General features: G+C 41.6%; 2 protein-coding genes across 7 annotated transcripts in view; one reads left to right on the top strand and one right to left on the bottom strand.

Moving 5' to 3' along the window:
- Positions 1-25,269, top strand: part of LOC137096102 (uncharacterized) — a 234,386-nt gene that overhangs the window by 170,250 nt on the left and 38,867 nt on the right. The gene's annotated exons all lie outside the window — the stretch shown is intronic.
- Positions 1-25,269, bottom strand: part of PNPLA6 (patatin like phospholipase domain containing 6) — a 79,347-nt gene that overhangs the window by 48,197 nt on the left and 5,881 nt on the right. For 5 of the 6 annotated variants that reach the window (XM_067464091.1, XM_067464094.1, XM_067464093.1 and 2 more), the window contains exons 2-11: positions 12,351-12,432; positions 11,550-11,618; positions 10,820-10,907; positions 10,618-10,700; positions 8,349-8,443; positions 6,832-6,972; positions 2,738-2,897; positions 1,729-1,809; positions 704-832; positions 64-144 (exon numbers count right to left, since the gene is read on the bottom strand). In XM_067464091.1, coding sequence (XP_067320192.1) covers positions 64-144; positions 704-832; positions 1,729-1,809; positions 2,738-2,897; positions 6,832-6,972; positions 8,349-8,443; positions 10,618-10,700; positions 10,820-10,907; positions 11,550-11,618; positions 12,351-12,389 — 966 coding nt within the window. In that variant the 5' untranslated portion in view covers positions 12,390-12,432. The remainder of the gene's footprint in view (positions 1-63; positions 145-703; positions 833-1,728; positions 1,810-2,737; positions 2,898-6,831; positions 6,973-8,348; positions 8,444-10,617; positions 10,701-10,819; positions 10,908-11,549; positions 11,619-12,350; positions 12,433-25,269) is intronic. The other variant, XM_067464092.1, reaches the window with a different exon arrangement.

Here is a 25,269-nt window from a genome sequence, read left to right as displayed (position 1 = left end):
TAGTAATAAAAGGAGTTCTCAAGGGTGGAATTGAACAGAACACGTTATTGGCTAATAACTCACATGGCTGAAAAGCTCATTCGTCAGGCCAAGATAGTTGTGCAAGGCCAAGAAGGTGACTCTCTGCAGGCGCACCATAATGATCTGAATGGAAAGGAAAAACAGCAGGAATCGAATCAACATGGTGAGGTTTGTATGGCAACAGGAGTGCAACTGGTGCCCAATAAAATATTAAAGACTAGAAGGAAAACTGCTCAATGCCAATGTTTCAATTTCCATAACAATCCAATCATAAATAGCCTTTTAAAGGTCTGGCTTCGCTTTTTCTTTACCACATCTTTGATGGGATGAGCCCAGTATAAAATATATTTGCAATTAACTTTGCAAATACTGCAGGGAAAATGCAGATGACCCTACTTGTAAAGTATGGAAACCAAGGACATTTCCATTATTTTATTTTCCATTTTCCTGCAAGTCACAGGAAGAATTAAGTTCCTCCTTAGAGCTCTCATCACCATCCCACCAATGAAAGTTCTGCCACTGCAGATGTTTGGAGTACATTTGGGACAAGTGCTGGAGTCGTGCATGTGTGTGTGAGAGAAATAAAACTATTCATGCATAAACAGAGAAGTAATAGTTGTAAAGGGGCAGACAGAGGACAATATGAAAGTGCAGGCTCTGGCTAGGGTTAGAAGGGACTTACCTGTACTACCCGGACAAGGCTCTCAGGGTATTTCTCAAAGACAGCTGAGAAAGCTTCTACAGGAAGACGTAACACTGTGGAGTCCTCAGCTACCCGTGCGGACACTGTCCTATATGGTCTTTGGTGGCCCTGTCAAAAAGACATCCAAGAGATCTAAGCAGTATACAGAACTCCATGTCTTCTGTGCCAGTATGAGTGAAACACAAGGTGCCCCATCCTCAAAAGCATGTAAACCCACACTCACTGCGTAGAGTCAATTTTCTGAGGTAAACAGATTTTATTGTGGAAAAACATCAAATTCCATTTGTTCTACCAGTTAGAGATGTTTTGGCATAGACTGGGATCCTCTTCCCAAATTCCTTGTCCATTCAATGGGAACAAGCAACAAAAAATAAAAAGAAGTTGTGTTTGTGTTGGCTTAAGGAGGCTCTGGCTAAGATCTGGGATGACTAGGGCAGAGTCAACTTTGTGTTATATCTCAGGATTTGATCCCAGATTATCTGGCAGTGTATACACATATAATTCAGTTCAAGCAGATAATCTGGGATCAGATCCTGGGATATAGGGCAGCGTAGATCCAGCCAAGGAATATAGAAAACTGATTGAGAAAAAGGGATGTGACAAGGGATACATTTGCTTGGTCCACATTTTAATGTGAACCTCCTGATTTGTGCACATTCCAAAAGCATATGAGAACTGAAATGCAATTTTCCTCCAATATTCCCATTTATTCGGGTTTTGCAACACAACTCCGCAATTTTAAAAATGTGTTTGTTGGAAAAAAAGTCTACAGACATTTACATTAAATTAAGATGAACAAATTTCAAAAGTGTGCCTATAAGGAAAAAAATAGCCATACAAATGTATTTATTAAAATAAAGAATATTTTACGGTCATTAAAAAAAAATCAATGTGGAATTGTACAAAGCTATCTTAACACTGGAAATGCAGAAAAAGGTCAAAGATTCATCCGTGTCTAGTTGCAAGAGCAGATAACCACTCCTGTGTATGAAATAGGACCTTACCGTAATGACATCCAGGATGCTGAGGAGACTGTGTACGCTGTCCCCTGGAAACACCTCCTTCACTAGAGTCTCTTTCCCATCCTGAATCACACACACATGAAGATGTAATAGTGAGAATCATCTACAAGGTTAAGAAAAAAGGCCGTTTCCCTCCACAACCCCTGCATTTGAGCAAGGAGCATCATCATGGCCTCCAGTTTGGGATATAGATACACAGGCTGCCTTGGATTGTGGTGGAGTCTCCTTCTCTGGAGGTTTTTAAGCAAACGCTGGATAGTCAGCTTTTGAGGGTGCTTTAATTGTGTGTTCCTGCATGGCAAAATGGGGGGTCTCTTCCAACTCTATAATTCTATGATTCATATCCAGTGGTTTGATCAAGTTTTGTCCATTTCGGCAATTCACTGTGAGGTGCACCAAGCTCAGTTTCCGCTCTGTAGCTAACCTGTACGGTTCTGTTCTGTGCTTTAAAAATGTTTAAGACTATCAACTCACCCGCCGCATGTGAGGTTCGCTCAATGATACGGTTTTTGTCAGCAAGGAACCTGCCTGCTGCAGAAATTCATCAACAGATTTGTGAAGTGTACGGTGATACTGTTATGAGTGAAAGCAAAGGGCGTAAGTGGGTACGATAATTCAAAGATGGCCGTGACAACGTCCATGATGAGGACCGCTCCGGTCGCCCTTCTTTGATTACAGTGAACTCTTGGTTATTGGAGCAGGCGGCAAGTTTTTATGAAGAGGGTATTTTAAAATTGGTTCAGAGGTATAAGTGTTTGAACAAACTTGGCAACTATGTCAAAAAATAGAGTGAAATATGTACTTTCTGAAAATAAATTTACTTTTTTGAAATAAACTTTCGTTGTGTACTTATGTTCAAACGGACCCTACTTAAAAAATACCCCTCGTATATAGCATCCCCTGCTCTATGGAGTGTGCAGCTGGGATAAACACAGCCTCTTTCTGAATGCCTGGTGATGCTATATTGAATTATTCCTCCAGCAATACTCACTTGTTCAGACAGGTAGAGCTCCAGCTTTCCATCTTGAACCACATAGATGCTGGTATCAGGTTGACCAGGGCGAAAGACATACTCGCCTTGCTGACACTGTTGGAAGGTCATGTGTTTGCACAGCTCTAGGAACAAGGGCTTCTCAAAGTGTCCCAGCACCCTGGGAAAGAAAGAGGGCAGCAGGAAAAGGGCATCATCACTACGACTGGCTCATCATGCCATTCTGATGGCACCTGTGTAAAGATTTGCACTACATATGGTATCTCACATCTTTTTAATGGAGAGGAAAGGATTGGTCACCTGACCCATAAGGGGTTACAGGACCAGGAATGGTCATAGGACCCATAAGGATAACAGCAACTGCATCTCTGTTATACACGCCACGACAAAATGACAATTCACAGCTTTGTATAGTTATGATCTGTTTAATAATAATAATAATAATAATAATAATGATGATGATGATGCTTATTTGTACCCTGCCACCATCTCCCCAGTGGGGACTCGGAGCGGCTTACATGGGGCCAACATATTACAGCAGAATAAAACCAAAAACATAAACAACAGACAACATCATCAAAATTACATAAGGGAAAAAAACCATTCCAATAAACAGTCACAATAACAGTGGGCGGGCCACATGTACAGGATAAAACAATTAAAAGACTCTGATGAGATAAAATTAGGAGCGGGTTATTTTGATGGGGCTCATAAAAACAAACAGAGTTGTGAAACTAAACTTCCCATTTGGGGGGCGTGAACTCCAGTAGTGTTGAGGGGAGCAATAATATCATGTTGTGCACCGACTCGCCAAAGGCGCAGCGGAAGAGCCAGGTTTTAAGGTTCTTTTTTAACGTTCTAGTGAAGGGGCTTTCCTGATCTCACCAGGTAATGAGTTCCAGAGTCAGGGGGCCACAGAGGAGATGGCTCTCTCCCTTGTGCCCACAAGACGAGCTTGTGAGAGTGGTAGGGGTGAAAGGAGGGCCTCCCCTGAAGATCGAAGGGCCTGGGTTGGTACATGGAGGGAGATACGGGAATGCTAGGGATTATCCAATTGAAAGGCAGGATATGCACCAAAATAAACATCCATTTAGTCTTTCTTACACCTGTGTGTATTTAAACTACTTTGTTGTGGTAACAACTATAAAAGATAATATAATAACAACAATAAAACCTTATTTCTCCCCCCAGAAGGGCTCAGGGTGGTTTACAAATAAAAAGGCAAGCATTCAATGACTCAAAATAGGTACAGACACATCAAAATAATACAAAATAATGGAGAATAACAACATAAAACTTACAACAAAGGAGTTAAGTATCAAAATTAAATAAAAACCAAGAACAATCTATTAAACTAAAACTAAAACTAAAATATAAATAAGACTAAGAAGGTCATTATTTTAAAAGAATTTATTTTTTTCATATAAGTGACATAAACATGTTTTTTAAGGCCCTAATAAAATCTAAACTTAAATTTAAATTAGACAGAATCTATAGTGAGATTAGGTATTGGGGATACTCAATACCTCCTGCCTTGTCCCCTCGGACATTGACTTACCAAGGAAATTAAACTTGGTGAACTTACTACATATTAATAATAACTAACTCATAAAATAATAACCTTCACTATCCACAGGAAATTGGAACTCTGTCTCATGTTTACTCAAGAAATCCAATGACTAATGCAGGTGCAAGTGATCTTTAAAACACAGTGGGAGGGAAGAAGCCCTTTGGACTTCAGATACTTTAAAAGTCCATTGACTAGCTGGAATGCCTGGTGATATAGTGACAGCATACTAGAAAAAACATTGCATGCTGCCTTCCTGGCCAAGATCTAATTAAAGTATTATTGTTGTGATTAATTCTGATATTTTGAAGTTTGTGTTGCTTCTTATGAAGTCAAAACACACCACATAATTCCACACATGAGAATAGGAGATCAGGAGAAGTCTAACAAACCTTTAGGGAGAATTCTATTCAAACACAAAACTACCCAGAGAGAAGTCTGATAATGTATTGTCAAAGGCTTTCATGGCCGGAATCACTGGGTTGTTGTAGGTTTTTCCTGGCTATATGACCATGTTCTACAGGCACTTTCTCCTGACGTTTCACCTGCATCTATGGCAAGCATCCAGAAGTAGTGAGGTCTGTTGGAAGTAGGAAATTGGGTTTATATCTCTATGGAATGACCAGGGTGGGACAAAGGACTTTTGTCTGCTGGAGCTAGGTGTGAATGTTTCAACTGACCACCTTTATTAGCATTTAGTGGCTTGGATACTCCACCTCAGACATCAGAAGAGCTGCAACACCAAGAACAAGCCACGAGAGTAAAGATGAAGATCCACCCAAAGGAAAAGTGTTCTTGTCATACATCAAGGGAACCACTGACCGCATTGAGAAGCTGATGAGGAAACACATACAAACCACCTACAGACCCACCAAGAAAAACCAACAAATGCTACGTTCAGCAAAGGACAAGAGGGATCCTCTCACCTCTGCAGGAGTCTACCGTGTACCATGCAGCTGTGGACAAGTCTACATAGGGACCACCAAACGCAGCATTGCCCAAACACGAATCAAGGAACATGAAAGGCACTGCAGACTACTTCAACCAGAGAAATCAGCCATAGCAGAGCACCTGATGAACCAGCCTGGACACAGCATATTTGAGAACACAGAAATGCTGGACCACTCTCACAACCACTATGTCAGACTACACAGAGAAGCCACTGAAATCCACAAGCATGTGGACAATTTCAACAGAAAGGAAGAAACCATGAAAATGAACAAAATCTGCCTACCAGTATTAAAAAACTCAAAAATTACAACAGCAAAACAACAGAGAGTAAACAATCAGGCACATCAAATCACCACTCAACAAAACATTCCCCCAGGCACTTCCAAGCCATTAAATGCTAATCAAGGTGGTCAGTTGAAACATTCACACCTGGCTCCAGCAGACAAAAGTCCTTTGTCCCACCCTGGTCATTCCACAGAGATATAAACCAATTTTCCTACTTCCAACAGACCTCACTACCTCTGAGGATGCTTGCCATAGATGCAGGCGAAACGTCAGGAGAAAATGTCTCTAGAACATGGCCATATAGCATGGAAAAACTTACAACAACCAAGTCTGAGTATGTTCAGTTATTAAATCTTTCACAAAATGTGAAAGATTTTATTTTCTTTGGAAAATAAAAACTCAGCTAGAGCCACAGCTCTATGACACAGCCCCTGATTCTACAGCATTTCCAGGCAGGCTTGGGAAAGACTCTAATCTAAAGTTTTGGGAGAATGTGAGTATGGCAATCTGTAGGCAACACTGAGCTACACAGACCAATGGTCTGATTCCATGTAAGGCAGCACTCTGTGCTCCTACATAAAAGCCTTGTCATAAGACATGCTTTACTTCTTTTCATTATTCCAGGGCATTAAAGGAGTGCAGAGAGAAAGGGCCAAGTCAACCAGGAACAGAGGGCTGTCTGGGTTTCTCTCAGTTGACTTAAAGCCTTTGTAAATACCATGACAGCCTATGTATGAAAGAGAACATTCAAGTAGTGATGGATAAGTCAGGCACTCAAGAGGTTGTATCTTAAATAAAATTTATACTTCTCTAAGGGTGCATCAACATTGCACAATTACTGCAGTTTGACACCACTTTAACTGCTGTGGCTAATGATATGGAATTGTGGGAGTTGTGGTTTTACAAGGTCTTTAGCTTTCGCTACAAAGAAAACTGGTACCCAGGATTTTATAGTATTGAGACATGATTTGCAAGGGACCCCTAAAGAAGGACAATGATATGTTGCGTGTTCCAGAGTAGGCAAATCAGAAAATCTCGACATCAACACTGACAAAGAAAGAGCAAAAAATACTGTTTACCCAGAAGCATAAAGAAATCACATACATTAGAAACCAACACTTTCTAATTACTTCATTCTCCAGATCACCAAACTAGGTAACAGCAACATGTGGCAGGGGACGGCTAGTTCTATAATACAGTGCCAGCTACTGCCAAAACATTTCCTGCAGCTTCCCTCCATGTTAATTCAGTGCCTAAACTGAGATCACATGACCCCATGGCAAATGCTTACCGAACGTTCTTCAACATGTAGAGCACCTCAGAAGGGAGGTGGGAGTTGGCTACGTCAAACTCTGTGAGATCCGCTTCCAGGACAGAGGGGGGTGGCTCCTTCAGTTGAAGGGTTGGCAGCTCTTTCTTGATGCGCAGGATCCTGCACATAGAATAAAAGGACTGAGATCCCACAGTTAAGGCTCGCATTGCAAGGAAAGGGAAATTCCCACACCACTGAGTCAGCAAAAGGCAGTTCTCCCATATCTATGAGAATATTGCTGGATCTACACTGCCCTATATCCCAGGAACTGATTCCAGATTTTCTACTTTGAACTGGATTATATGGCTAACAGAAAATCCTGGAAGTGTTTGGTGGACATTGATCTTGAGTTTTGGAGTTGTAGTTTACCTACATCCAGAGTGGACTCAAACAATGATGGATCTGAACTAAACTTGGCATGAATACTCAAATGTGAACACTGGTGGAGTAGGGGGAAATAGACCTTGTCAAACTACAAGAAAGGAGATTCCACTTGAACATTAGGAAGAACTTCCTGACTGTTAGAGACGTTCAGCAGTGGAACTCTCTGCCCCAGAGTGTGGTGGATGTGTTTTCTTTGGAAGCTGGATGACCATCTGTCGGAGGTGCTTTGAATGCAATATTCCTGCTTCTTGGCAGGGGGTTGGACTGGATGGCCCATGAGGTCTCTTCCAACTCTCTGATTCTATTATTCTATTTGGGAGTTGTAGTTGCTGGGATTTATAGTTCACCTACAATCAAAGAGCATTCTGAACCCCACCAACGAGAGAATTGAGCCAAACTTCCAACACAGAATCCCCATGACCAACAGAAAATACTGTGCTTTCTGACTGTCTTTGGTGACCCCTCTGACACCCGCTCCCGACCCCTCCAGGGGTCCTGAACCCCAGGTTGAGAAACACCAGTTTAGAAGAACTAGAAAAAGCCTGGAGAACTGTTTTCTATAGGTTTTCAATGTGATTCAATTTCCAGCAAAACTTCCAGTTTAACTTTCAGTTGGAGGAAGATAACAAAATCCCTCTGGAGGGTTAGAGATAAGATTTCTGTCGGCACTTTCTAAGTTCTCCAGAGTGATTCTATGGCATTCTAGCTCTTCGGATAGAAATGAAAATGTGTTCAATGAGATCATATAATAAGTGGGTCTACTGTACAGAACTATGTTTCCTGCAATTCCAGCTTAATATCCTGTGGAATCCTGGGGCTTGTGGTTTTGTGGGGCACAAAAGCTTTTTGGTTGATGATCCTAAATGTCCCCCTTGAACTGCAAATTCCAGCATATGTCCAGATGAGTTTGCCTGCTCCTTGCAGGAATGACCTAAGAACTTATCGGCTCCATATCTGGCAGGGGGCTTTAGTGCCCTTTACAGAACATGAATCCATTGTTGTGGGTCCTGCACAGGCTCTTTAATAGTCCAAGAGCTTTGTCCAAAGATGCCCTTATTCCTTAACAATGACCATTCCCACCTCCACCCCACTGTAGCAACTTATCTCCTCACTTCTTAGCAATGTTTAGCATTTTGAGCTTCTTCTTCATGCGAGGCCGTGAAGCAGAGATAGTGGTGTCAACAAGGGAGGATGTGGATTGAGAAACCTGTCAAGAAAGTAGATGCGGTTAGCAGAAAGCCAAGGAAATATATCTAAATCATCGCAACACTTTCCACACATATTTTGTAATGTACATTCATGATCATACTCATCTCCCAGAAGCAAGGCTCTTTAAGGAAACAAAAAAAGGGTTTCTCTCTTTGGAAATGTTTGGTTTGAACACAAAAATGTAACACAAAGAAAAATTAAAATGATTTTTTATACTTGTCAAAAATTAATGAATAGACTAGCAAATTAAATTATTTATTTATTTATTTATTTATTTACAGCTTTTATATTCCGCCTTTCTCACCCCGCAGGGGACTCAGGGCGGATTACAGTGTACACATATATGGCAAACATTCAATGCCAATTTTAACATACAACATATACAGACATACACAGAGGCTATTTAACTTTTTCTGGCCGCCAGGGGAGCTGCCGCTTTCATTGTCCATCTGCGACACTGATGAAGTACTTCCACATTCCCCGCATGCTTTTTTTTTTGCTGGTGTGCTTTGCTGGAGTCTTTTTTACGGCCTCATAAATTAGTTAATTTAGCCTCCCTACACTTTAAGGAGGTACCTAATTTTCCTACTTGACAGATGCAACTGTCTTTAGGGTTGCAAAAGTCGACAACAGGCTACACAATTGGTTGGAAACCCACTCCAACCTGGGCTGGCTTCAAACTCATGACCTTTTGGTCAGAGTGATCTTAATGTATCTGACACTCAGCCAGCTGCGTCATAATCCCGGTGCTAAATACTAATATATTACACTTTGTAACAAAATTTGAAAAAAAAAATTCTGGTTTAAAAGTGTTGTTTCCTATTTAATTTAATTTAATCGTAGAACTAAGATTGTTGCACACTGTACACTGCACCTGCCCTATAATCCCCACATACCACCTGTCACATCAGCACTTTTAATCCTGTACCCACTACTCTGGCATGGCCCAGTTTTTATAGTGTTTTGATGTATTGTTTATTGCATGTCGTTATACTGCTTTAAATGTTTTTAATTTGCTTTAGGTGTTGTATTGTTGTGTTGTGTTTGAGGCCTCGGCCTTTGTAAGCCGCATCGAGTCCTTCGGGAGATGCTAGCGGGGTACAAATAAAGTTAATAATAATAATAATAATTGTGTGGTACTTACTTTGAAAGGTTCTTATACTCCAGAAATTTAATTTTTGTGGCTGCCACAAAAAATGTTAAATTGGTTGAGACTGGATGAGATATTCATTGAAAAAACATAACAAAATGTGCTGTAAGATGTTCCGCAAAAATAGTGTTTTTTCAATTTAATTAACCTTTTCTATGTTTTTATGACAGAACCGATTAGGCAATGACACTTATAACCCAGGAACAAAAATCGTGATATATAGTGTTATTTGTAAGCTCTCATTAGCTCAGATACAATAACAAAGTGTGTGTGTGTGTGACAGAGAGAGAAAGAGAGAGAGAGAGAAGTTTAATATTAGCTAGATGCAAATCCTCACCAAACACTGTCCAAAACATTTCCCTGAAGTCCAGCCCAAGCTCCAAGAAACCTTATTTATTTATTTATTTATTTATTTCGCTGTTTTGTATACTGGTCTTCTCACCTCCATAGAGGGACTCAGGCCGGTTTCCGACATCAATATTACAGACAATCATTAAAAACATCATATTCTAAATCACACTAAAACATTAAAATAGCAAAATACAGTCATATAATTACAATGGTCAGTCGTCATCAAAAATTATTGTTCATCATCATCCACCCATATCACAGGATCGTGGCTCATTCGTCAAATGCCAATTTCCATAGCCAAGTTTTCACCTGTTTTCTGAACATCAAGATAGAAGGGGCAGTTCTGATCTCCAGTGGAAGGGAGTTCCAGAGTTGAGGGGCCACCACTGAGAAGGCCCTGTCTCTCGTCCCCACCAGACGCGCTTGTGAGGCCGGTGGGACCGAGAGCAGGGCCCCTCCAGACGATCTTAGCAATCTTGATGGTTCATAGGGGAGGATACATTCAGACAGGTAAATTGGGATGGAGTCGTTTAGGTCACAGGATGCAAAGAATTTGCCCACCAAGGCTCTGCATTAACAGAATGGCCTCCTTGATCAAGGAATTCATCTGAAAAGAAGGCCTAACACTCCAGCCCCAGTACCTACCCTCTGTGCCCTTCCCTTCCCATTACCTTGCGCATGATCTTCCGTCCATAGAACAGCACTTTGTCTCGCTTGCGAAATCGATATTTGGGCTGCTCTTGAGCTTGAACCTCTGAAGGGAAGAAGCAACAGAAGTCACAAGATGAGGAAACCAGAAGGCTTGGAAAACATTTGCTATGAACAAAAAATGCCCTTCTGAGATCTACTTCCCAACACCAAAGGGTTACTTACTCTGAAGGCGAAACCGCCGGATCAACACTAGGATTAAAGCAGCAACAAGGAGCACAGAAAGCCCAACTCCTATTACAACGCCCAAAACCTGTGGGAAAGTTAGAACCAAGTTAATGTGACAATGAAAAGTATATCCTTGCCATTCATCTGGGGGAATACACGGAACAGCTCCATCCCACTATACAGAATTTTTGAAAGTTACTATTTAAACTACAAAACCAATAACCCTCCAATCAAAATGTTATTCACTCCCCGGGGAAATTAGGTCATCTTCATCCCTCCTCACCTTTAGAAAGAAATTAAAAATGTGGATGTGGGACCAGGCCTTCGGGTAATTAGGCAGACAATGACAATGACAATGTTGACAATGGATTGGAAATGGACTATGGATAAGTTTGACAGAGTATCCAATCACAGAATTCGGCTATAGTTAGATTCATTGCCAGCTGCTTTGCATACATTTGCACAGAAAAGTAGTACAGAAATATAATAAAGAAAATGACCACAACAACATATGTCTGGTCAGCAGGAGCAATGGCAACTATGCCTAGATCAGAATGTGACTTGTATTAGGAATTGTGCCAATTCTAGCCTAAATCTATTTCTGAAGTTTTGAACAAGGTGGGGGAATTGGAAATAGACACATTGCCCCAGTACGGTATGCTCCATCTTCACAGTTTGGATCCCAAGCCTATCCAATTGAGAGGTACTCATCATGCACCCCCCTCACCATGCTGGTCTGAAGCTGATCCTCCACAAAGAGCTTGATGTTGGAAAGCACAGCTGTCAGGGTTGCATCCTGCAAGGGGAGAAAAAGCAGCAGGCACTGAGGGGCAGGAGCTAGGGACAATCAGAAACAAAAAATGCAGAAGGAGGGAAGAAAAGTAATGACTAGAATCAGAAACCTGTGCACTCCAGGTGCTCTTTAGCTGCAAATCCAACAACATCTGGAAGGCTGTTAAACCCCAGATCACTCACAGATCACAGGGGTTTGTGGTACAACAGCGTATCATAAACCCCCTATATAGGAGTGGGTGAGCATCAATTGTGTTAATTACTTTCAATATCTTCAGTTAGTCCGGCCAACCCTGTGCGGAGTGCCAAGAAGTGTAGTCCAACACATCTCCAGAATGAGGGTAGATGGTCTAGAAGACCAAACCATGTCAATCATTAGATCACACTACAAGCAGCCATTTCTAAGTTTTCATTCAGTGCATTCACAATACTTTCGGCGAAAGGGCCATATTGATTCCCAGGGCCTTTAAAGAGAGCAATTCGTTTAAGGAAAAGAGTAAATTAATGTTAAGCAATGGAAGCAAGGTCTTTACATAGCGCACGACAAGGAGATGAGTGGACAGCAGAGCAAGGCCCACACAGGACTGAGAGGAACATAGCAAGGCACGTGCATGGGCAGGACCTCCTTTTGAGCAAGCTTATGCCAAAAAGGGAAGGTAGCTGGCTATCTGGATGTCAAGCAGGAGAGTTGTAACCACTTGTGGTTGCCCATGAAGCAAGAAGAAGAAGGAAATACCTCTGGCTCCTCCTGTGGCTCTGATTCACTCTGCCCCATTGTGGCTATCAACTTTGCTTCCAGGCCCAGTCCATCAAAAATCCTGCAGACAAGAGAGAAATTCACATAGTGTCAGGTGTTCCAGATGTTTAACTGTTTGTTGAAAAGAAAAGTCATAATATTTTTCAAACAGTACTGTATTTAATGTATTGTCGAAGGCTTTTATGGCCAGAATCACTGGGTTGTTGTAGGTTTATTTGAGCTATATGGCCATGTTCTAAAGCAGTGGTTCTCAACCTGGAGTCCCCAGATGTTTTTGGCCTACAATTCCCAGAAATCCTAACAGCTGATAAACTGGCTGGGATTTCTGGGAATTGTAGGCCAAAAACATCTGGGGACTCAAGGTTGAGAAGCACTGTTCTAGAGGCATTCTCTCCTAACGTTTCGCCTGCATCTATGGCAAGCATCCTCAGAGGTAGTGAGGACCTCACTATCTCTGAGGATGCTTGCCATAGATGCAGGCGAAACGTCAGGAGAGAATGCCTCTAGAACAGGGGTTCTCAAACTACGGCCTGGGGGCCGAATACGGCCCTCCAAGGTCGTTTACCCACCCCTCGCTCAGTATCAACCTAAGTCTGAAATGACTTGAAAGCACACAACAACAACAACAACAATCCTATCTCATCATCAAAAAGCAGACCCACACTTCCCATTGAGATACTAATAAATTTATATTTGTTAAAATTGTTCTTCATTTTAATTATTGTATTGTTCTAAAGTGTTTCTTGCACTACAAATAAGATACATAGACTGTGCACAGGAATTCATTCATATATATTTTTTTCAAATTATAATCTGGCCCTCCAACAGTTTGAGGGACTATGACCTGGCCCTCTGTATAAAAAGTTTATAGACCGCTGCGCTAGAATATGGCCATATAGCCCGAAAAAACCTACAACAACCCAGTACTGTATTTGTTAAAAAACAGCAGCCTCAGTCAGGCCCGTAGCCAGGACTTTGATTCGGGGGGGGGGGGGGGGGAGGGCTGAGTTTGATTCGGGGGGGGGGGGGCTGAGTCTGTGTGAAAGAAGGTCTACCCTAGCAAACCTTTTGTATTGTTACCCCAATACCCCCATGCATATGAGATATATTGAGCATGGTGATCAGATCATGATATGAATAAACATAACAGTTTAAATAATGTACCAGTCAGGCCTTTTCGCAGACCACCATGAGAATTTCAGGGGGGGGGGGGGACTATTGTTCCAAGATACAAGGAAATTGGAGAAACTAAGGACCAGGAAAGCACATCTACTGTGCTCCCTGACTTTCCTTCTACGCTGCAGAGACACAGATACCATCCCACAATTTCTCGCAGCCAAAAGGACTTTCCTAATTCCAACAGACCTCACTACCTCTGAGGATGCTTGCCATAGATGCAGACGAAACGTCAGGAGAAATGCCTCTAGAACATGGCTCTATAGCCCGAAAAAACCCACAAGAACCTAGTGATTCCAGCCATGAAAGCCTTCGACAATACATTGAACATCTCTACGGGGAGAAACTGTTCCAAGATACAAGGAAATTGGAGAAACTAAGGACCAGGAAAGCACATCTACTGTGCTCCCTGACTTTCCTTCTACGCTGCAGAGACACAGATACCATTCCACAATTTCTCGCAGCCAAAAGGACTTTCCTAATTCCAACAGACCTCACTACCTCTGAGGATGCTTGCCATAGATGCAGACGAAACGTCAGGAGAAATGCCTCTAGAACATGGCTCTATAGCCCGAAAAAACCCACAAGAACCTAGTGATTCCAGCCATGAAAGCCTTCGACAATACATTGAACATCTCTACGGGGAGAAACTGTTCCAAGATACAAGGAAATTGGAGAAACTAAGGACCAGGAAAGCACATCTACTGTGCTCCCTGACTTTCCTTCTACGCTGCAGAGACACAGATACCATTCCACAATTTCTCGCAGCCAAAAGGACTTTCCTAATTCCAACAGACCTCACTACCTCTGAGGATGCTTGCCATAGATGCAGACGAAACGTCAGGAGAAATGCCTCTAGAACATGGCTCTATAGCCCGAAAAAACCCACAAGAACCTGGCAGCCAGGTTGTTAACTAGGACACCTTACAGGGAGCGGTCAACACTCCTGTTCAAGGAGCTCCACTGGTTGCCATTCATTTTCCGGACCCAATTCAAGGTGCAGGTTCTTACCTACAAAGCCCTGAACGGTTTGGGACCTGCCTACTTGTGTGACCGCATCTCTGTATACGAACCCACACGACCTCTTCAGTCATCTGGAGAGGCCTTGCTCTCGATCCCACCTGCATCACAGGCGCGATTGGTGGGGACGAGAGAGAGGGCCTTTTCGGTGGTGGCCCCTCGACTCCGGAACTCACTCCCTAAGGACATCAGGCAGGCCCCAACTCTGGCAGTCTTTAGGAGGAGTTTGAAGACGTGGTTGTTCCAGTGTGCCTTCCCAGAATAATGATCCCATAGCACTTTGTCCTCCAAAGCACTTTATATATTAGGTCTGCTTGTACGTTTTCTACAAACGCCATTTTCACCTTTTCGCCCATTTCGCATCATTTCCAATTTTAACTTTACATTTGGCCTTCTCACAGTTTTTAATTGTGTGTTGTTTTACTGTTAATTGTTGCATATTTTATTGGCTATGTTTTTTTATTTTAATTGCTTGTATTGTTGTTATTATTGCTTGTATTGTTGTATTTGGGCTCTGCCTCATGTAAGCCGCACCGAGTCCCTTGGGGAGATTTATTTATTATTTATTATTTATTTTGCACATTTCTACCCCGCCCTTCTCAACCCCCGAGATGGTAATGGGGTACAAATAAAGTGTTGTTGTTGTTGTTGTTATTATTATTATTATTAGCCTGTCCAAGGTGTGGCAGGCAGCGATTTAAGAAGAGGGCCTGGTTCTCCCAATCTGGAATGTCATTTGATTCCTTTCACCATCTTTTTCCAGATGGACAGTAAAATTTCATTTCATTTAAATCAGCCATTTTACGACCACAACATTTTATTCTGCTCTTGTTTTAGGTGGTGGTGTCCTTTCATTTACTACGTATTCTTTATGTAAGCCATCTTTTATATATAAAAAAAAATCCAGAAATGTGGGGTAATAAGCCTTAGAGCTCAAGCTGTTGTTGGTACAATTATTGTTACTATTAAACATCTACCACAAAGTTGAAATCTCTCCATCCCTGTTCTAAGGAGCACCAGCTCTGCTTGCCAGTGTTGGTTTTGAATAGGTAAACTATTATATTTCAAAGCCAATTTCACCAACAGACCTTCACCCACACCCTTCGTCTAAGCTCAATTTTCATGCTTCCTGGGAACTTTTCAAATGATATATTTGCCTGCAGTCAAGTAGGATGATAACAGGCAAATCCCACCCACACATCCTGCCCATAATAATGCACAAGAACAAAGATAAGATGGAACATTAATTAATTTTGAACCCAGATTTGGGGTCCCACTTCAAAGATCTCATTATAAATATGTAAATATTCCAATTTTTTTAAAATAAAAAGTATAATACAGAATACTGGGTTACTCTGTTTGCCTACAAGCCAATATGCTCAGGCAGCTCTTTGTTGACCATCCAAAAATGTGCCCGGCACTGGCTTTTGTCCCAGAGCTGAACTCCCATTTGTGGCCCACAGTTGTTCTTTCTTCCATTGTCTGCAGGCCAGATGACAGAAGTGACATACTGTAGCTTTGGCTGGGAGCCCAAGATCAGAACAGTATCTTGCTATCCCTTCCTGTTTCGTAACAACAATGGCTTCACATCCAGAGATTGCCACATCTCTGACTAATTCACACTACACAACATACAAAAAAGCTTCTTTATTCATGGTCAACCTTAGGAAGAGGGTTAGAGAAGGTATACAGAGATTGCTGGCTGCTCTAGAACAGTATATACATTAACTTTAAGTAGAAAAAAGGTACAAGAAATCTGACAGTTACCGAGAGTTGGAAGGAGACAATAGGAAAACAACCATGGCAGCTGGAGTAGTCAATAGTGACTCTGTATATAACCCAACATCTCTTGGGCCGTCAAAGCACAAATCAAATCACATCAAATGTGAGACAATTACCTGTATAGTTGAAAGGACCGTCTATAATCATGTCTAAGAAAACAAGGGCAACTTTCTTAATGAACCGGATTTCCTTTAAAGTCTTTGTTGGTAATTGCTCAACACTCAGAGAGAGACACACACACAACAAGAAGCAGGAAGCTGTTCTTTGGATTTCTTGATTATCACCCACATACACAACAAATACGAATGCAAATCAATATAGAGTCAACCAGTGCTATTCAACTTGCAATGCTTGTATCCTAGTGAATACAATGGGGCTTACCTCCGACTAAATAGCTGAAATAAAAATTCCTAGTGGAAATTCCCAGGAACAGTTTATTTCAGAGTAAATATTCAACCAATGTACGTTTCTCCCTAGGTCAAGTGATTTCAGTTTCGACTGATTTCTAGATGTTAGTATACAGATAGAACATCAAACCACACAATTATAGTTCTATGATTTCACTTTAACCGTCATGGCTGCATCCTCAGAGATTGTGAGATTCGTAGACCAATGCAGTACTAGAGTCCTTTGCCTGATACCTCTTAATGCCCCATCCCTAACTGCAAATTCCAAGATCCCAAAAGTTGCAGCCACAGCAGATGAAGTGGAATCGTAATGCTATTCTCAAGATTTGTTCCAGCTTGCCTTCAAGTTCTTTCTAACATATGAAACACTAATGTGAACCTATTTGGGGGGTGGGGGGGGGGGGGTGGAGGAGGTGTTGAGACCCACTGGTGTGTCCCTTTTAAAAAGGCACCCCGGAGGCATGTAGCCGGGGGGGGGGGGGTTGCGGGGCTTCAGCCCCACCCTCAAATTCTCAAGGTGGCCCGCGAGAAGGCCTTACATTATGTAAACTGTTATGTTTATTCATATCATGATCTGATCACCATGCTCAATATATCCCATATACACGTGGGTATTGGGATAATGATACAAAAGGTTTGCTAGGCTATGGGCCTGGCATCCCGGAATCACCTAGGAAAGTGGTTCTCAATCTATGGATCCCTAGATGTTTTGCCCCTCAACTCCCAGAAATCCTAACAGCTGGTAAAATGGCTGGAATTTCTGGGAGTTGTAGTCCAAAACACCTGGGGACCCACAGGTTGAGAACCACTGCACTAGGGTCTCTATTAGACAGTATGAGATGAGGACATCAGGTACAGCAGATTTTTTTGATGAAATCTTTTGGGTAGGAATAGAAAAAAGTGCCGCACTCTGAGGCACAGCTCAGGATATTTTTATAGTCAAAAGGTTTTAGGCATGCACACACAAACAATTTCATTCACACTTATTTTTTCCCTTTGGTGCCTCCTTAACAGCAATTTACAACAGCAATTTACAACAACAATTTTCCTCTTCCTAGCTTGCAAGTCATAATGCTCTGTCCTTTGAACTTTCTCTTCTTTCATCCAACTCCTTCTCTTGTTGCTTTGATTAGAAAGTTTCTCTCTGCCCCCCCCCCCCTTTGTCTAAACTAGAGTTTCTCAAACTGTACTCCTCCAAATGTTTTGGACTTCAACTCCCACAATTCCTAATAGCTAGTAAACTGCTGGGATTTTTGGGAGCCGAAGTCCAAAACACCTGAAGTAGCACACTTTGAGAAACACTGGCTAAACCTTTCTCTGGCTTAGTAATTTTCCATTTTTTTATTTCTCTTTGCCCTAGTCTCTTCAGAGGTTTTGACAAGAATTGTTTGGAGTGGGTTGCCTTTCCCTTACTGAGGCTTAAGAGTCACTTGCCTAATGTCACTATGTAGATTACTGAACAGTACCTCAAACCCTGGATCTCAAAGTATAGTTATAAAAGATTGAAGAAGAGTTGCCAGACCAATGGACTGAGTAGGTATAAACCATCTTCCTGTATTCCAAAGCACAGCACTGTTAGTCAGATATATGCATAATTCACTGCTAGCATAAAGTAATATTGCAAGAGGGGAAAGGAGTAAAAATACTAGTTTCATAAAACTGTTATACTTAATACACACCACTATGCTTTTGTTTAGTTCAGTTGAAATCCAACAGCGCCATGATACTTTTTCAAATCGTGAACTGAAGGTCACAATTCAAATCTTTCTGATTCCCTATTATATTCTTTCCCACCCATACAACTGTATATTTAATAATCCAAAGATTTTTTTTATCATCAATCTATATTGCACTTGGATTGATATCCATGAAAGCTCATAATAAAATAAAAATCAGTAAGTCTCAAAAGTGCTGCAAGACATTCTTTCCCACAACCCACTCCCTTCGTCTTCTTTATTTTTCAAACCTACTGGTTTCCTACCAAAAGAAATCAAGGAATGTTGGCGTCCTACAAACGGTTTAGGGCTCAAATGAATGTCCTTTCTGGAGCTTTTCTTTCCATGGGGTGATGGTGGGGGGAAACGAGTGAAAGGCTTTTAACATTGACAAACTCAGAACAAAACGCAGGAGCACTTACTTGGGTAGAGCTCTCCTTTCATCCTCACTCAAGGGACAGATAAGCTAAGCCATTATCCACAAAGATGTTGCAAAGGATGACTACGGGAATACTTAAAAGCTGCAAGACTCTATAAATCCTATTTACTTCAATGGGGGTTGTATAGGAGATATTCCTGCCAGATGGAGCCCACATCTTATTAGAAACTGAAAATCTGATTTGCACGGTAATGGAGCTAAAACACTGGCTCCACTTTAGGTAGAAAGAATAGGAAGCCCTGAACTGATGCCAGGGTGGCAAGCAAATTAATGTCAGCCCTGGCAGACAGCCAGACTAAGCAGAGACTGAAGGACTCTTGGGGGGAAGGGAAGGCAAATAATATCCCTTACAGGACTGGAAGGCAGTGGATCCTGTTCTGGTAAAGGCAAAGGTCCATTGAAGAAGAGGCTCAGAAGCATCCAAATGTTTTCTTCTTCTTTGTTAGCCAATACACTGCAAGGGGTAAAAGAGCTTGAGCACCTTAAGGGTTTCATACATTATTTATACACACACACACGAACTAGCTGTACCCGGCCACGCGTTGCTGTGGCCCATTGTGGAGAAATGGGAAAGAAAGAAAAGAGGAAGAGCTGGTTTCTAAGCTATCAATACACAACTGAAGGGGCAAAGTGTCAACCTAGGATAGGCCCCATTTCAGTCTCCTCAAGGCCAAAGGGTTATATGGATGTGTGAAAGGGCCCTGGGTTACCTGAGTCCACACTGCCATATAACCCAGTTCAAAGTTATTACATAGGTATTGTTGTCATTATAGATATATAGATATTATTATAGGCATATAGATATTATTATTATAGATACAAATATTATTATTAAAGCTATATAGGTATTAGTATTATAGATGTTATTTATTTATGAATTTCATATCAAAAGCATTGCATAAATTAGTATAAAACTGATAAAAAATAGAAGGAGCATAGGGCTCAATATCTTTTGAGCAAAAACAGACAACAGATGTATGGATATTATTACAGACCTATAGATATTATTATAGACATATAGATGTTATTATTTTTATTGTTATTTTATAGATATTATATAGCTATTATTATAATAGATGTATATAAATATTATTATTATTATAGATATTATAGGCATATAGGTATTATTGTTATAAATGTATAGATATTTTTGACAGACAGATATTATAATGATAGACATATGGATATTATTATAGACCTATAGATATTATTATAGGCATATAGACATTATTACAGACATATAGATATTATGATAGAAATGTAGATATTATTGTTAAAGACACATAGATATCATAGACATATATATTATTATAGATTGATAGATATTATTATTGTAGATATAACCTAGGGTTGTTATAAAGTAAAAATGGATGGCCATCTTTTGGGAGTGTTTTGATTGTGCCTTCCTGGACAGCCTTTCTGAACTCACAGAGCGTGGGTTTTTGTCCTTTCTTTGAATACTGGACTTCATTTCCCAGAATTCCTTCCCATAACTCAGTATGGGAAGGAATTCTGGGAAATCCCTCCCGTGTGAGTTCCCTGCAGCCCAGCGACAGGCAAGAAGGAAAGGAGATCTCTCTCTCTCTCTCCCTCCCTCCCCCCCCCCCCCCCGTCCCTCCTTCCCTCCCTCTCTCTCTCTGAATCCTTTGGGAAGAGAGGCAGGGGTAGCCAGACGGATAGACCAGCCACCCTCTCTCCTGCCGCCTCTCTCTCTCTCTTTCTCTCTCTCTCTCAGCGGTTGGTTTTCATCCCCTCTTCCCTCGTGCAGGAGCGAGGGGCAGGGAAGGGTGTTCTTTTAACACTGGCTCTGTATAGGCATTTAGCTTTGTGGGGGGTAAGTTCTTTCTGGTTAATTATTATTAAAAAAAATTGCGTGGAGGACATAAATTGGGTTGTTACGTGTTTGTGTCCAAATTTGGTGTCAATTCCCCCAGTGGCTTTTGAGTTCTGTGAATACCACAAACGACCATTACATTTATGTCCAGTCTCGATAAAATAGTAAAGAGTAGAGACATCAGACTGGCAACAAAGATCCGCCTAGTCCAAGCCATGGTATTCCCTGTAGTAACCTACGGATGTGAGAGCTGGACCTTAGGGAAGGCTGAGCGAAGGAAGATCGATGCTTTTGAACTGTGGTGTTGGAGGAAAGTTCTGAGAGTGCCTTGGACTGCGAGAAGATCCAACCAGTCCATCCTCCAGGAAATAAACCCCGACTGCTCAATGGAGGGAAAGATACTAGAGACAAAGTTGAAGTACTTTGGCCACATCATGAGGAGACATTAAAGCCTAGAGAAGACAATTATGCTGGGGAAAGTGGAAGGCAAAAGGAAGAGGGGCCGACCAAGGGCAAGATGGATGGATGGCATCCTTGAAGTGACTGGGCTGACCTTGAAGGAGCTGGGGGTGGTGACGGCCGACAGGGAGCTCTGGCGTGGGCTGGTCCATGAGGTCACGAAGAGTCGGAGACGACTGAATGAATGAACAACAACAACAACAACATTTATAATATTTTATACGTAATTTCCAGTAACTGAAATAAAGAAAGAGATGAATTGACTTTGATAAGAGAGGACCAATGGGAGAGGCGGAATGCTGTGAATCTTGTAAATACAATGATCTCAGATCTGCTATCGAAACTAAAGTATTGAATGTGGATGGTACTAAAAAAAGTATGCACTTTTCCAGTTGCGGGATGCAGCCAAACTATTCTTATCTGTACATAGATATTTACTTGATCACTTTAAATGTACTACCCTTGACTTGGAAGATGGAAGGGAGCATTTGTATTTTCCTCCCTGAAATATCCTTGCTGCAGATAGTATATCATCTGTGGAGTAGAATGACTGTGTACTGGTAAACCGAACATGCATTTCCTTTTCTTTCTTTTTTTAAACAAAATACTAAATTTACAATGAAATTATGAAGACAAGCAGACTTAAGATGGATACGAATTGTACTGTAATTGTACTTTATACAGTGTATATAAACCCAACCAGTTTTGTTGTGTACTGGAAAAAATGTTACTTGGAAAGAAACTGTATGAAGCTATTCTTGAAATATAAAGTGAAGAGTGGAAGAAGAAAAAAGTTACATGCATTTCAAAATGGCAAATAGCCACAGGAGTCACAGAAGTTCATATGACCATGAGTTTGTTTTAGCATCATATAACTGGACATAGAAGCAGATTTTGAGATGATCCAGCCCAGTGTTTCTCAAAGTGATGGTCCATGGATAGGTGCCAGTCCCTGATCTATATGTGGCTGCTTCCAGGAAACATCCATCAGCAATGGGCAGAAATGTGGTACCAGGTTATACTTAATAACCTGTGGCTCTATATTGTATCTGAAGAAGTAGATTAATATCCATGATAAAATAGATATGAGTGTCATATAGATTTGTGTATATGAATGAAAATTATGAATTTTAAATTCTGTACTGGTAAATGCACTGCTCCAAATGCACTGCATAGAGTTTTTTTTTAACTATATGGGTTATGTGTCCTTAACTTTTTATTCAGGCAGGCTTATAAGGAAGAATTTTTAAAAAAATGGGCGAGGGGGTGATATATGTTTGCATCCCAGTTTTATGCTTGTTTTTTTTTTATGTGGTTACAACTGAATGAAAAAGGACCCTCCCAGCACAACTCTTGGGAATTGCAGTAACTTCACTCACTTCCAGAAGCCACTGAGACCTGAACAAATGATGCACCTGGACCAAATTTGACACACAGACTTCCTATGATGCACTTTCTGTCCTAGTGAGGGTTGGGGGAGGATGGACCACCAACTATGGGATTTGCAATACCTTCACCCACTTCCACAGACCACTGTGACCCCATGAATAACGGGCCTGGACCAAACTTGGGACACAAAGCCCCTATGACCAACAGGCATACTGGAGGGATTTGAGGAACTGACTCACCCGTGTGGGAGTTATAATTCACCGTGCATCCAGAACACTCTGAACCACATCAATGACAAATCTGGAACACACGTGGCACACAGAACCCTGATGGCTAACAGAACATACTGGAGAGGTTGGGGAGGGAATGACCCACCTGCATGGGAGTTGTAGTTCACCCTGCATCCAAAGCACTCTGAACCCCCTCAATAACACATCTGGACCAAACTTGGCACACAAACCCAAGATGCCCAACTGTGAACACAGACGGGGTTTGGGGGTGATTACCACCAAAACAAACAATACCTTTTTCAAATAACCTGGGTATTGCCGAGTACCCAAGCTAGTATAGTATCCGTAGGGATACCAAGGTGCTTGTCTATAAAGCTATTATCCTCCCAACCCTGCTATATGCCTGTGAGACGTGGACTGTCTACAGACGTCACATGCAACTCCTGGAACGATTCCATCAGTGCTGCCTACCGAAAATCCTGCAAGTCTCCTGGGAAGACAAGCGGACAAACGTCAGCGTGCTGGAAGAAGCAAAGACCACCAGCATTGAAGCGATGGTCCTCTGCCATCAACTCCGCTGGACCGGCCACATCGTCCGGATGCCTGACCACCATCTCCCAAAGCAGTTGCACTACTCTGAACTTAAAAACGGAAAACGGAATGTTGGTGGGCAGGAAAAGAGATTTAAAGGTGGGCTCAAAGCCAACCTTAAAATTTCTGGCATAGACACTGAGAACTGAGAAGCCCTGGCCCTTGAGCGCTCCAGCTGGAGGTCAGCTGTGACCAGTAGTGCTGCAGTATTCGAGGTGGCATGAGTGGAGGGTGAGAGAAACGTGCCAGGAGGAAGGCGCGTCAAGCTAACCCCGACCGGGACCGCCTTCCACCTGGAAACCAATGCCTTCACTGTGGGAGAAGATGCGGGTCAAGAATAGGGCTCCACAGCCACCTACAAACCCACAAAAATAGTCATCAAGGAAGACCATCTTACTCATCCAACAAGGGACCGCCTAAGTAAGTAAGTAAGCTAGTATATAAATAAAATGGACACTGAAGTGGATTCAAAATGTTTGGCTCAAGACTGCTCACTGTCAATACAAGTTTTGATTTGCTTGTTATTGACATACACATGGGACATGGCCTTTAATTCTGTTTAATTTTTTGCATTAAACAGGAGCTTTCTGTCTGGCAGAGTCAGTATCTAACCATCCCATTAGAGAAAGCCATTTCCAAAGCAAGAAACAGGCAGACATCTTATGTTTGCACAAGAGTAGACAAGACCCCCAACACTCTCAAACAAGGACATCTGATTATCCAAGAAACTTATCAAATAGCATCAAATAGCATCTGCTGATAGGAAGAACTTACAAACCTCCGTCCTGACATAAGCTGCTAAACTATAATCAAGAAACAGAAGCAAATGATGACAAAGAGGAGACTGGAACTACCCATGTTATGTTAATCCATTGTGGCAATCTTGTGGAACCTTGACATCTAATTTTATCGGCCATAACCTCTCACTAATTTCAACCTACTTCATTAGATTAATGAAATGTTGCTTCAACTGTTAAGGCTGTGTTAAACAGGTCAGAAGGGCTGGATGATTAATGTAAACAGTGGGGAGAAGGGAACTGAAACGTGAACGATACAAGGAGGGATTATTATCTTAACAATAGTCACTAGCAAAGAGTAGTTGGGTGTAACACTGATATCCTTGTTAGATGTACAGATAAACACCCAGGATATGATGCAAAGCCTTTGCTCTTCTTCATGACCAAAGAGAGGGAGTTGTACACCTTGAACATAGGATTACAATCAGTTCCCTTTCATCCCACTGATGACACTTCCTTGCACCCAGAAGAACTGGTCACATAGTTCATCTCTTGTGGTGTGAAGGACGAAGACTTTGCATCACACTCTGCATTATTTCATGAAGAAAGACTCAATGCATCACATGAAATGGGCTGCATTCCATGAAAACGTATGTCAAATAAAACTTGTTAAATCTTTAAATGATACAGGATTCTCCACTGATTTGACTCACACATCATGTCAGCACATTGCTCTTCAGGGAGATTCCATGGCAGCAAAATGAGGCATATGTCAGGTAAGGGAAGGTAATTTTGAGACTCTATTTAGGGTATTGGCCTGCTGTCTTTCAAGGGTGGGTATCAAGCAGCTCACCAGATGTTGCTGAACCGCAACTCCCAGCATTCCTCAGCTATGCTAGCTAAGACTGCTAGACGCTGTAGTTCAAGAATATCTGAAGATCTGCACAATTCACATCACTGCTGTGTTTTAGTAACGTAATGACAGGAACAGAAAACAGGTTCTGAACAATTTCGCTTTAGAAAATCATTGTTTCTCTCGCAGAGGCAGCATACAAGAACAATACTCAGTACGTTCTTGAAAACCAAAAAAACATCCTTGCCCTGCCCTTGGGCTAATGA

This window comes from Anolis sagrei, chromosome 2 (genome assembly GCF_037176765.1).
Source record: "Anolis sagrei isolate rAnoSag1 chromosome 2, rAnoSag1.mat, whole genome shotgun sequence".
Lineage (NCBI taxonomy): Eukaryota > Metazoa > Chordata > Lepidosauria > Squamata > Dactyloidae > Anolis > Anolis sagrei.
The sequence above is the reverse complement of the archived record's forward strand: the minus strand, read 5'-3'. Positions and strand labels throughout refer to the sequence as shown.